This window comes from Atta colombica, unplaced genomic scaffold (assembly GCF_001594045.1).
Source record: "Atta colombica isolate Treedump-2 unplaced genomic scaffold, Acol1.0 scaffold63, whole genome shotgun sequence".
NCBI lineage: Eukaryota > Metazoa > Arthropoda > Insecta > Hymenoptera > Formicidae > Atta > Atta colombica.
In genome coordinates this window covers 29467-44633 of record NW_017259554.1, presented here as the reverse complement: position 1 = coordinate 44633, position 15167 = coordinate 29467, and the positions used below count along the sequence as shown (strand labels likewise).

General features: G+C 33.7%; 1 protein-coding gene across 5 annotated transcripts in view; it reads left to right on the top strand.

Annotated features, from left to right (window-relative positions):
* The window catches only part of LOC108692176 (prostatic acid phosphatase-like), a 39474-nt gene that overhangs the window by 16825 nt on the left and 7482 nt on the right, over positions 1-15167 (top strand). For 4 of the 5 annotated variants that reach the window (XM_018200333.1, XM_018200335.1, XM_018200332.1 and 1 more), the window contains exon 2: positions 6823-6920. The exons of the other annotated variant lie outside the window; for it this stretch is intronic. In XM_018200333.1, the coding sequence (XP_018055822.1) occupies positions 6823-6920 (98 nt within the window). The remainder of the gene's footprint in view (positions 1-6822; positions 6921-15167) is intronic. 5 annotated transcript variants of the gene reach the window in all.

Genomic DNA, 15167 nt, shown 5'->3' with positions numbered 1-15167 from the left:
ATACATATATATATATATATATACATATATATACACAAATGACGTTTATACGTCAAGCGGTCAAGCGACTCGTTTTATATCTTTATATATTTTTAAAAGTAACTTATTAAAATATTGGGAGTATAAATAAGTTTCCGCCGTTTTTTACCAAAAATTAAGCATTTATTGTGAAAGAACGGTACATAATGTTTTATTCAAAGTAATGGCCATTGCTAGTCACTATTTTTTCCCATCTTTCTGGTAGCATGTAGACCGCGTCGGAAGAACGCTTCATCTTTTGAGGCTATTCAATCATCGATACAATTTTTGGTATCTTTATAATGTGAAGTGCTGCTCAGACAGGCCATGCGTCATCGATCGGAACAAGTGGTAGTCGAAAGGAGCAATGTCTGGAGAATACGGCGGGTGGAATAGAATTTCCCATTTGAGTGTTTCCAAGTAGGTTTTGACCGGCGCCGCAACATGTGGTCGAGCATTATCATGCAGGAGAATAATTTTGTCATGCCTGGAGTAATAATGGGCGCGTTTTTCCTTGCTTGTACTTGGCTCAATCTCATCAATTATGTTCGATAGAGAGCCCCAATAATGGTCTCGTTCGGTTTGAGCAACTCATAATACACGACACCAAGCTGATCCCACCAAATACACAACATGAGTTTTTTTCCATGAATATTCGGCTTGGCTGTCGATATTGAAACATGGCCAGGTGGTTCCCATGATTTCCTCTTCTTTGAGTTATCGTAGTGGATCCATTTTTCATCATTAGTGACTATACGATGCAAAAAATCCTTTCGTTTATGTCTGGCAAGCAGCATTTCACATGTAAAAAATCGGCGTTCAACGTTTCTCGGCTTCAGTTCATATGGAACCCAATTCCCTTGCTTTTGAATCATTCTCAATGATTTCAAACGATATGAAATTGTTTGTTGAGTCCTAATGTAAGTGCAAGTTCTTTTTGCATTTGGCACGAATCTTCATCCAATAATGCTTTCAATTCCGCGTCTTCGTACACTTTCGGCCTTCCGCTACATTCTTTGTCTTAACGTCAAATTCACCATTTTTAAACTTTTGAAACCACTCACGACAACTTCTCTTAAGGCAGCATCACCATATGCTTCTACAAGCAATCTATGAGCCTCAGCTGCAGATTTCTTCAAATTAAAGAAGTAAATCAAAAATTCCCGCAAATGACACTTATTCGGCTCAAAACTCGACATTTTCGTACAAAAAAAAATATATGATGCTGATACAAAATCGTTAATATTTCAAAGTTATGGTGTTACCGGATGTCCAATTTTACGATATGTCGTTTTACATCAATTTTAACTATAGTTTATTAGTGGCGCCGTCTTTTGCAAACGGCGGAAACTTATTTGTACTCCCAATAATTATACAGTGAAACATATAATACAGTGCTATAGATAAATAAATCGATAAATGAGAGCAATAAACGAATGCCATCTATCGTCGAAAATATCAAAAGGAAATGACTTTTTGAGGTAATGACGTATCTTATGCAAAAATTTTGATATTTCGGATTTTTACGATATCTTTGTAGGATACATAGAGGTAAAATAAATGCTTATTAAATTTTTAATTAAAAAATCGATAATTTCGGATGCTTTTAAGAGAATCCTAAAAACGTCTGTTTTACCACGTAAGCGTATAATTTTTGTATAAGAAATACTTTTTTTCTTTTTCACCGATTCGAAAATCCTTTTTCAAAATTAAAGTATACGCATTAATATCTGGAAAGAGGAATATATGTCGAAACCAATAAAAAATTTCGAAATTGATATATTTTTTATCATTTCTTAATGTAACATGACATCTAATTTGTTAAGTGATAACATTTAATTAATATGAAAGCTTTGAAACCTGTATGCACGAAATAGTAATAATCTAAACACATAGTTTGCACGAATAAACAACATCGAGTTATTAAAATTAGACTTAGACGCTTTATCGCGACGAATTTCTTATATGAAAATTGACACGTACGTGTGACTGCGTGTATCAGAGATTGCGTGAGATATTGCTATAGTAGTATAAAAAGACATGTCAATGTGCGGCACGCGGCGCGACTTACGGTGATTTCGTAAGAGTTCGAGCTTTACTTTAGAATTCCCTAAATTCGCTGACTCGCGTAAAAGACAGGGACGGTTTCGCGCTGCGCAGCCACTATCGTGTTTCTTGATTAAAAAGTACTTTATATTTAAAATAAAAAATTTGGAAATGTTTTGTATTTTGTATTTAAAAAAAAATTTTGTACTTGAAATACAAATTTTGAACGAAATTTGGAATGGAGAGTTTTCTAAATTAATATTGCTCTGATATAAATACATATGAAGACTTTAAATTTACAGAACTCTTATGGAATATTAGCTATAACATCCAATAAATGAAAGTCACCAAAATCTAAATTCAACGTCAATATATTAATAAAAAAGTAAAAAATATGAAAATGGAAGGTCTAAAAAATGAGATGTAATATGGAATTCTGAAATTTAAGTAATACAATAGTGTAATAAATAACAATAAATGAAGTCCAAATTTTCTATTCACTGAAATAATGATTCATCATAACTTTGAATGATTTTCTCGGCACGTAATTTCTTTTCTACGTGATTCTATATTCCAAATACTAAAAAAATGCTATAGCCAAATTGAAAACGGCGCAATGAATAGTGTTATTGTTGAGTAATCTTTTCTGTCATTTTCAAAAAAATGGTTTGAAAAACGCATTTAAAGTTTTCGATATCAAAAAGTAAAAAGACAAATGATTTTTGGAAACTCATCTAGTCTGCTATTCCAATTCATATAGCAAGCCTTCCATTTCCTCATGAACTCGTTTTGTTGAATTTGTTGAAATTTGTAAGCTGTAGGAGCCTCTTTCGTACTGCTTAATTGGCGTCATTACTGCCTTGTGACTCGCTCGTCATAATTATCGACGAATATTTTACATTAATTTTTAGCAACAGCACTATTCTTAAAATATCAGAATAGCCTTCATTGAAAACACATGCAGCAGAAAAGTAATATTATTAATAATCTTCAATTATTTTTGCATCAGAATAGAAAACTATAGAAAGAAATCTTATAAGTTTTCAATAAGCATTTCGAATTGGGAACCCCCATCCGCAAAATTTTTGTGTGAAATATAGTTTTTAATAGGGATTTTATTTGCCGTTTAACAACTTTATCCCATTGCAGATATCATAATGCAAATATTATATAAATATGACAAATAAAAAATAAAAAATTTGTATACACATTTACATTATATTCTCATCATGTTTAAGATATGCCGTACATTTATACGCATATATATATTTTTTTAAAAACGCGTCGGCGAGATTTAAACCTAAACTTTGTGGGATGGTAATCTAATACGATAATCCAAGCTATAATCACACGTTTGCTGGACAATTTAGAAAATTCGAATCTTATTCAACTAATTGATTTCTCGTACAGTGAATATATTATAGTCAAAAGCATTTTTATTGCTCACGTATCTTTGTTCCCCGTTTTTTCCCCGACAATCGTCGATAACAATATATCTGCAACTATTCACACGAATCCTCCTATATAACGGATTGTTTAAATGGGGAAAATTAGCGCATAGTACGATAATACACATTTACTCATATCGACCGGTGCTTAGTAATTTTTCATTGTTTTACTTGAATAAAAATATTTTATTTTAAATTTTCCAATTATATATACAGCGATGTGCGCTATTAGAACCCTCCCTTTTAATGTATTATGCAGATGTATAGTCAGTGACTAAAAGATAGTAACTTTCTTTTTGAAAAAAATTGAAAAAAAAGCTATTTACTTTCTTTTCAATGGGTTTCAGAATGCCTACTTATAGAGTGATTGATTTTTAGGCCCGTTCTACAATCAGTCGTATATCGGAGTCGGACGTCGTATACATGCGCACTGGATTGTCAAATGAAGTTGTCGCAAATTGATTGTCGTTATCGGAATAGAAGATAGTCAATTCCCATCTTTTCCGACTGATTAAATGAAACATAATCTTCGGACATATTTGTGTATGGAATAAACAGACATTTTTATATGGATATATTTATATTTTATATGAATATATTTATATTATATTATGTTATATTATATTATGAAATCATTGAATGTAAATGAAATAATTATTGATTTTATTCGAAAATCATTGTATGATAAACGCGATGTGGATTTTAAAAATGTTAGCAAAAAAAGAGATCTGTGGCAAAAAATATCCACAAATTTGAGAAATCGTTATGATTAATTATAAATTAATAGTATAAATATATGTCAGGTATTAGGTGTACAACTTTGCTTCCGCCGTTTTTTTTTCCGAAATTCGAGGCTTTATTGTAAAAAATAGGTTATACATTTATGATTCAAAGTATTGTCCATCGCTGGCCATTACTTTCTCCTATCTTTCGGGTAGCGTACGAATCCCGCATCGAAAAAACTGGTCATCTTTTAAGGCTATCCACGAATCGATCCAATTTTTTACTTCTTCATAAGACCGGAAGTGTTGGTCAGCCAGGCCGTGTGCCATTGATCGAAACAAGTGATAGTCAGAGGGAGCAACATCTGGAGAATACGGCGGGTGGGTAGGACTTCCCATTTCAACGTATGTCTTGACCACTTTCGCAACATGGGGTCGAGCATTGTGCTGCAAAATCACTTTATCGTGTCTCTCGTTGTATTGCGGCCGTTTGTCTTTCAATGCTCGGCTCAAACGCATCAATTGCGTTCGATACCGATCGCCTGTGATTGTTTCAGTCGGTTTTAACAGTTCATAATACACTACGCCGAGCTGGTCCCATCAAATACAGAGCATGACTTTGGACGTCAAAATCACCGTTCTTGAAGCGTTGAAACCACTTACGACACGTTCTTTTACTAATAGCGACCTCACCATAAGTATTTGAGAGCATTCGATGAGCCTCAGCCGCAGATTTCTTCACATTGAAGTAAAAAATTAAAACCTCCCGCAAATGACGAGAATTTGGCTCGTAAACTGACAGTTTCAATCGAGAATAACTTTATGATACAGACACAAATCGACTAATGTTTCTATGGGGTTATGTTAATAGATGCCCAAGTTTATTGTATAACGTTTATGATCTATTTATTTCGATCACCATTTACTGCTAAAACCATCTATAGAAAAACGGCGGAAACAAAGTTGTACACCTAATAATTTTTTATTTGTTAAATTATTATTATTTAATATAAAAATATTTTGTAATTTAATTCTTTTGTATCAAACTTAAAAAATGCCTATAAGATCTGAATAACCTGGGTGAATTTGTGTATATAAATTTATTCAAATTTAATAACTTGAATAATATATGTTTCGATTATCATTTTGATCTTTTTCAATATTATAAAACTAATTAAATCCATGTATAGTCGTCAAGCAAGTGAAATCGCATTATTCTACAATCATATAATTTGCATCCAAATTAATAATAAATTTAAATATGTATTCAACATTTCATCCATTTTATCCATTCTTTACATTTGTTCCAACTTTCCGACTTCGATCAACGACTCAATTGTAAAATAGCAAGTTGTATTTACGTGGGTCGTTTGATAAGTTTGGTAAATTTCCATGAAATGGCGAAGTAGACTGTCTCAAAGTCTGCAAAATACTCATTGACGGCGACAATGACTTCCTCATTTGACGAGAATTTCTTCCCACCGAGCCAAGTTTTTAAGTTTGGAAACAGAAAGAAGTCATACGGGGCCAAATCCGAAGAATAGGGTGGATGAGGAATCAATTCATAGCTCAATTCGTAGTTTTGTCATTGCAACGGTCGACTTGTGGGACGGTGCGTTGTCTTGATGGAAGAGCACTTTTTTGCGCGCCAATCTCGCTTCAAACGTGAACTATGCATCCTTTTTGGCTGAAATTTGAAGGGATTCGAAGAGTGGATCTTTCGAGTCGCGCCATCAAAATGGATTGTAGTGCCATTTCATGGAAATTTACCAAACGATCCACGTATGTGCGACATATAACAAACGATTAGAAACAGTTGACATCGACATACAACTGATTCTAGAACCTTATGCCATGGATCTATAAGTATAAAGTCTCTCGATCAAAAAAAAGTATTGCAATCTTTTATGTATTTTATATATTTTTTATTATGCAGAAAAAAAGACAAGAAATGCAAGAACTTTTTTAAAAGAACAGAGATTTTATTGTTTTTAAGTTGATTTACAGTTGACTAAAAACATAGTTAACTATCAGTCGACTGTTCCCATTTGACTTAAAATCGACTTTCAAAAGTTAATTAATAGCAAATAATCGACTGCTGTCGATTTATAGTTAACTGTTGAAAGTCGATTTTAAGTCAACTGAATAGTCGATTAAAATTATGCCGTCAATTGTACGCCGATTAGAAAAAGTCGACTATGAGTTGACAAACAGTCACTCGTGTTGTGTGGGTAAGTTGAAAGTTATTCACTTATTAACTTTTAACTTATCAATTACATATATATCTCACAAATATACCTGTTAGTTATAATTTCTTTCACAACAATATAATTGTAATATAACATGTATGTTACATTACAGTTATATTGAATGGCAAATTACATCTAACAAGTATATATACGTTACATGAAACTTTGTATTTGTCTGACTTTAATCTACTCTGTTACAAAAACTACTTGTCAGATGCAATTTTGTTAAAGGAAAAAATTGTTTATTTTAACATAATGTATCATGTTTTATACTCCTTATGCGGCAATTTAGAAACACCCTGTATACATATAATGGAAATGTTATTTTGTATATTTTAGCAATACCTTTGTTCTCCAAGATTACGAACACGGAAATGGACACACAATGCATGCAGCATCACGAAACTAAGAAGAACACTTTGCGACTAGTCACAGTGGTATATATGATGTGTATATGTATATATTAGATACACAAAATTTTTGTCAATAGTATATAATAATTTTTATACTTCTTTAACTCTTAAAAGTTTACATTTTCAAAAATGTTAAAAGGATTTAATTTCATATTAATCATGAGAGTGCTACGACGTTAATTATGCAAAGTATCTCAATAACTATACCATCTAAAATATCTCCGAATCTATAAGGTTTAGAGGAAAGTAAATCAAATTGCACGGTATTAATAACTATCATATGGTGATAATCATTTTTATCTATGGGGGAGGTATTCCAAAGATTCAAAGGCAACATCTCAAAGTTAACTTTGTTTTTTTTAAATGGAACTACATAATTTTTTACATAATATGCATTATATTATTATAGTATATAATATTTCTCCAATACATTTCCATTATATTTCCTTTAATATTATTCTGTATATAAAATATTAAACTAGAGAAACAAATCAATAGTTTATAAAATATTTTATATTTTATTTTATTTTATATATTATTTCTGGCACATATTAGTATAAAATACTAAATAATTCTTAAATTATTAATTTTTTTATAATCGTAATTATAAAATATTAATATTTGTATGAACAGAATAATGAGATGAATCAATTTGTATACAGAAAATATATATTGCTTGAAAAAATACTTAAGTAAAATGAATAATTTTTTAAATGAGCAACTATGTGTTTTCTTTACCATATGATTTTTATGCCACATGATAGCTCTTTTCCGTATTGTGCAACTTTGGATACTTAAATTTTGTTCTGAACACGGAGGGTAAAGATTTGCTTTGAACGAGAAAGGGATTACAAAATTTAATTGTCAAATTTTTTTGATATTTATAGCAAACAAGGAAAATATTTAAAACATCCAATTTTTGTTCTCTTCCTGCGAAATCTTAATAAATCACAAAAAGTTTGTATAAATAAATATACCTTGCAAATTATATAATTGGGTTTTTATAAAGGAATATTTTAAAAGTTAACACAAAACATATTTTTTAATTTTATGTTATATAAAAAATATATTACTGTGAAATATAATTATATTAAAATAAATATTTATATGAAATAGTTATAAAATATGTTACGGTGTTCCAGAAATGGGCCGCATTAATAGCGTGGAAGCGGTCAAAAGAAACAAAAAAGTCTTATACCGTTTATTCGCTGTTTTCGAATTAAAAAATAAAACGTCTAAGCCAATGTGCGGTCACCGAGCCGCATCGCGTGAATTTGTAGCACGGTCCATCACATCTCACTCGATGAGAACGGTGATGACACGCAGGGAAGAGATGCATCGCTGCCCGGCATGATGGTCTTATGTGTTTCACCGTATTGTGTCTACTATTAAAAAATGTTATTTTAGCTGAAGTTTTTCTTATACATTTCTTACCGTTATAAATCATGTTATTTAGCACGATTAAATATGTTTTAACACAATTAAATATGTTAAACGACGTAATCCAGACAGCTAAATGTAGCGAGTTTGCTGATATGTTTCCCAAAATCGTTGCAGCAATTTCAAACTCGAGATAAGATGAAACAGTATTATGTCACAATTTTAAAGAAAAATCGAGTATTATTGAGTTCTAAATGCATAAATACGTTTATTGAATTAATAATCATCATAAAATTAATACAATATTATCAGTTTTTAACTCTTAATCACTTCTTCATATTCTCAAGGACGCGAACTTCCGTAAGGATATCGGTCTTTAATAGTATCTTGTCGTGTTCTGGCTTAGTCGTAAGCCATCAATTGAGATTGCGTTCACTACGATAAAATTTAAAATTCACACGTTACGCATGTTTACTCTATGAAATTCTAAAGAGAGAAAAGTGCCATTCGAGAATAGAATCTCCAAATGTTAAATGCTACGAAACTGCGCTAGAGTCATTCATTTCATGGAGTTTGCAAACGCTAATGCTACCAATACACTACCTCAGAAAAAATAGCATTGATAGCGTGCCGTTATGACGTAAAACGTTATCATTTCAAAGTTATATTTTCTAAGCGTAGATTCTCTTAAAGGTTCGTCTTAATCCATATTTTCTTATTTAATATATTTAATAAGTGATTCGAAGATTGCAGCGGTGATCATTTAGCCACAATTAAATAACAAAGAGGCTTCTCAACGGTGAAATTGAAGAGATTTTCTCTGTATTCTTAAATTCGAACACGATGGAATAATTGCAAATGTTAAAATACTTGAACATCGCTGATGGCTCGAACTAAGTTCATTCAAAACATTCGATATTGTACAAATATATGTAAAATTTTAAAGTTCAAAACATTCGATATTGTACAAATATATGTAAAATTTTAAAAATACAATTTTTATATATAACGCTCAAATAACTACATCATAATTCTATTCTCAGTTGCCTGTAATAATTCATAATTATTCTTGTTTGTTATCTCGAGAGCTCAATTTTATCTTATTTTTATCTATAATTATTTGACTCTACTGTTAGTGATATTATGATCGTGTTTGTTAGCGCTATCTGTAACTCCACGAAGAGCTTGATAGTGCTAATAGTGCGAACTCTTTCAAAACGCATCCTAAGGCACTAGATATGTAGACATTCTCATCCGCCATCTTAGTTTCACTTCATTGATATCCAACAAACGAGAATGAATTGAAATGAATTGAAATGGATTCAGATTTTCAGAAATACTTTACGAATGTTAAAATGAATGCTTTTCAATCCTGAATGCATTTTTATTCATTTACCAGGTGTACAAGTACAAAATGATGATTTTTTTTCCAAAAAAAAAACACGTTAAATTCGGAAGAATGATAAAAAGAGATTTATTCAAAGTATGCTCCATTGCTAGTTACACATTTTTCCCATCTTTCGAGCATCTTTTGTGGATACCACGCCAGTAAAAATCTTCCCCTTTTGCCGCGAACCATTCAGCGAGCCATTTTTTCACATCTTCGTACGAACCAAAGCGCTGCTCAAGTGCGTGACCCATCGATGCAAACAAGTGATAATCGGAAGGAGCCAAGTCTGATGAGTAAGCCGCATGGGGAATAGAACTTCCCAGCTGAGTGCCAACGTGTCCCGAACTGGTTTTATGGCCGTATGTGATAGAGCATTGTTATGGAGAAAAATGACCTGCTGCCTCTTTGGTATTCTGGTCATTTTTTAAGCAGCGAACGGTTCAAATCGATCAATAGTTGTTGATAGCGTTTGGTATTAGGTGTACAACTTTGCTTCCGCCGTTTTTTTCCGAAATTCGAGGCTTTATTGTAAAAAACTGGTTATAGACTTATGATTCAAAGCATTGTCCATCGCTGGCCACTACTTTCTCCTATCTTTCGGATAGCGTACGAATCCCGCATCGAAAAAACTGGTCATCTTTTAAGGCTATCCACGAATCGATCCAATTTTTTACTTCTTCATGAGACCGGAAGTGCTGGTCAGGCCGTGTGCCATTGATCGAAACAAGTGATAGTCAGAGAGAGCAATGTCTGGAGAATACGGCGGGTGGGTAGGACTTCCCATTTCAACGTTTCCAAGTATGTCTTGACCACTTTCGCAACATGGGGTCGAGCATTGTCATGCTGCAAAATCACTTTATCGTGTCTCTCGTTGTATTGCGGCCGTTTGTCTTTCAATGCTCGGCTCAAACGCATCAATTGCGTTCGATATCGATCGCCTGTGATTGTTTCAGTCGGTTTTAACAGTTCATAATACACTACGCCGAGCTGGTCGCACCAAATACAGAGCATGACCTTGGAGCCATGAATATTCGGTTTGGCCGTCGACGTGAAAACATAGCCGGGAACTCCCCATGATTTTCTGCGCTTGGGATTATCGTAATGAACCCATTTTTCATCCCCAGTCACAATGCGATGCAGAAATCCCTTCCGTCTTTGCCTTTCAAGCAGCTGTTCACAAGCAAACAAACGCCGTTCAACATCTCTCGGCTTCAATTCGTACGGCACCCAATTTCCTTGCTTCTGAATCATTCCCATGGCTTTGAGGCGTTTTGAAATGGCTTGTTGAGTCACTCAATGATCGTGCTAATTCTTCTTGATTTTGACACGAGTCTTGCTCAAGTAATGCCTCCAATTCTGCATCTTCGAAAATCTTCTCTCTTCCACCGCTATGCCGGTCTTCGACGTCAAAATCACCGTTCTTGAAGCGTTGAAACCACTCACGACACGTTCTTTCACTAATAGCGACCTCATCATAAGTATTTGAGAGCATTCGATGAGCCTCAGCCGCAGATTTCTTCATATTGAAGCAAAAAATTAAAACCTTCCGCAAATGACGAGAATTTGGCTCGTAAACAGACATTTTCAATCGAAAATAACTTTATGATGCAGACACAAATCGACTAATGTTTCTATTTATGTTGACAGATGCCCAAGTTTAATGTATGACGTCTATGATCTATTTATTTTGACCACCACTTACTGCTAAAGCCATCTATAGGAAAACGGCGGAAGCAAAGTTGTACACCTAATATTAACCGTTTCGCCAGGCTTCAACACCACATCCTTCTGGTCCTACCAAACACAGAGCATCGTCCTGCCAAAGCGATTCAGTCTTGCGGTCGATGTAGATGATGCGCCTGGGTCTACCCATGATTTTTTGCGCTTAGGATTCTAAAAAAAATCCACTTTTCATCCCCAATAACGATACGCAAGAATGACTTTCTTCTCTATCGTTCGAGCAAAATTTCATATGTGTTTTTGCGCCTCTCCATCTGTCTCTCGTTCAATTCATGTGGCACCCATCTGCCGACTTTCTGAATCTTTCCCATCTCTCGTAGGCGATTGGAAACAGCTTGTTGACTAAATTGCTCAATTGCTCTGCGAGTTGTTTTTGTGAATCATCTTCATCCAGCAATGCTTGCAATTCCACGTCTTCGTACTTTTTGAGCGGTTTTCCGTGTTCTTTGTCTGCAACATCGAAATCTCCAATTTTAAAACGCTGAAACCATCGTTCACATATTTTTTTGCGATGGAGCATGTTCACCATAAGGTTCTCCAAGTAAGGTTCTCCAAGCGGAATCGGTATGATTCCGCAGCAGTTGTCTTCAAATGAAAACAAAAAATTAACTGTGCGCGAATGCTCCTTATTTGGTACAAATTTAACTGTATAGGAATTGCGTGGAGCATATCTCTATGCCTTTCAATCTAAAAATAATATTAGCTTTTTATTAAATCCAAAAAAACTATTCGCTATTTAAAATACGCATTCGGATAGAAAAAAATTTCAATCCATTTTAATCCATTCTTGTTTGCTAGGCTGTTATGACATTTTCTAACCCGAATATAGTCGTCAATTTCAACTTTAAGGATTAATATCTCGAAGCAGAGCGATACTTTTTTTTTGTCAAATCTTTATTTTTACGCGAAAATGCATCGATTCAGTATATTTTTATCAAAATTTAAGATAAGCGGGCTTTTTTCAATGAACAATTACCTTTTTGTCACTAATCAAGTCGTACTACACAATCAAGTGGAACCAAAATAGCGGATGAGAATGTATTTATTATTTACATATCTAATGCCTTAATCTTACATAAAAATTTGACACTTCGGATTTCACATCGCGATATCTTCGTTCATAAGGCACATAGAGGAAAAATAAACACTTATTATGTAATTATCTAAGCTGTCGATTGAGCTAATAACTTAAAAATTGATCGGTTTAGCCGTTATTGCCGGTATAGCTCGGTATAGCCGGTATAGCCGAGAAATAGCTGAACCGATTCAATAATCTCGAATGCTCGGAATTTGCTAGTTCGTATAAAAACACGAGGCGGTCTCAGCGGCACTGTCGCCGCTGCGTGTTCACTTGGCACGAGACTACCGTATCTCTTAATTAAATTCCAACTTTGGGGCTCACTTCACATACGAAATGCTGCGCTTATATTCTTTCCCCGTTTTTATTTACAAATTAATGCATCTTCGCCGTGGCCCTCTGTTGGCAGAGGTGCATAATGCTCACGGGTGAATGATAACATTGGCTGCGTTCAGCAGACTCAACAGTTGAGCGTTGCTATTGATGTATTCTTCTAGATCTAAAATCTGATTGGACAATCCAAAAGAATACACCAAGTCACTCAACTATTGAGTTTGCTGAACGCAGCCATTTCGTTAGCAACGAACTACGCGATGGCATCAATTAAAAAACTTCAGCTTGAAGATATATACACAACAACGGATGTGTATTATTACATATGTTTTGTTGCCGTCATATTTTCATAAATATGACGGTAAATAATGCTCAAAATGGAATGATTAATCATTCCTTGCAGTTGTTATCATCTTGCCAACAGCATAACCGCTATTGCTGATTGTTTATTTGTGAAATTTTGTCAACTGATTGCATTCATGAGCAATCATATTGCTACATTTGTAATATGTCCTATTTTGATGTCAACAAATGTATGTCAAATATAAAACAATTCATACAATACATCAGTTTGCTCAATATGCTAAATCACGCTTAATTATCTGGGAATTAATTAGAGTACTGCGCAAAGTGCTAAGGCTGATCGTTGCAATACCTTTCCACTTCCTTTATTATATGTTTCTACTTATGCTTCGTCGAAACTATCGGATCGAAACTATCATTTTATGCTACACTTTGCCGAGATATTTTTTGACTTATGTGTTAATGTGTGTACACTTGGAATTATAGTGTAAGTTTGTGTCGATTGCCGTTACATTGTAAATCCTGTAGGTGTATTATTTTTAATAGTGAATAAAGTTTAAATTTTCTATAACTGAAAAGATTATTTATGTATATGTTGATATACATTTATCATAGAGATTTAAGTTTGTAGTAGTAATTGAAAAATTAAATGTATTAATTTAGTTCTATTAGGTGTACAACTTTGCTTCCGCCGTTTTTTTTCCGAAATTCGAAGCTTTATTGTAAAAAAACTGGTTATACATTTATGATTCAAAGTATTGTCTATCGCTGGCTACTCCCATCTTTCGGATAGCGTACGAATCCCGCGTCGAAAAAACTGATCATCTTTTGAGGCTATTCACGAATCGATCCAATTTTTTACTTCTTCATAAGACCGGAAATGCTGGTCAGGCCGTGTGCCATTGATCGAAACAAGTGATAGTCAGAGGGAGCAACATCTGGAGAATACGGCGGATGGGGTAGGACTTCCCATTTCAACGTTTCCAAGTATGTCTTGATCACTTTCGCAACATGGGGTCGAGCATTGTCATGCTGCAAAATCACTTTATCGTGTCTCTCGTTGTATTGCGGCCGTTTGTCTTTCAATGCTCGACTCAAACGCATCAATTGCGTTCGATACCGATCGCCTGTGATTGTTTCAGTCGGTTTTAACAGTTCATAATACACTACGCCGAGCTGGTCCCACCAAATACAGAGCATGACCTTGGACGTGAAAATCACCGTTCTTAAAGCGTTGAAACTACTCATGACACGTTCTTTCACTAATAGCGGCCTCACCATAAGTATTTGAGAGCATTCGATGAGCCTCAGCAGCAGATTTCTTCATATTGAAGCAAAAAATTAAAACCTCCCGCAAATGACGAGAATTTGGCTCGTAAACTGACATTTTCAATCAAGAATAACTTTATGATGCAGACACAAATCGACTAATGTTTCTATGGGGTTATGTTGACAGATGCCCAAGTTTATTGTATGACGTCTATGATCTATTTATTTCGATCACCACTTACCGCTAAAGTCATCTATAAGAAAACGGCGGAAGCAAAGTTGTACACCTAATATTAAATTTAATGCATGCGTTCATTACATTTAAGATTACTGCAACTTAATTATATCATTCATTACTTTTCAGTAACTATATGACTACAAGTTTCTATTACATATATATAGTACCGATAAAAATTATCACCTTCGATTTTTTGAGCATAACTTTTGTGAATTGAATGCGCTCAAATTTATATAGTAGACATTTGATGGCAGATGAACCTTCGTAAAATATAATGAGACAATGTACACCATGATATTTTTAATTTTTTACTAATTTTTCCAAAATCGCATTATTGTACTTCCTTTACTTTTCATGATACAATCATTTTTATCATTACCTAACTTTAGTAGTTACCCTATAAGCGCAAAATATTCCTAGAATGTTATATGATTATTATTAAAAAATTAAAATAAGTTATTATAATATTTCGAAAATACCATATAATATTTTTTAATATTATGAGATTATTCTATAGAGTTATATGTCCACTTAATATCC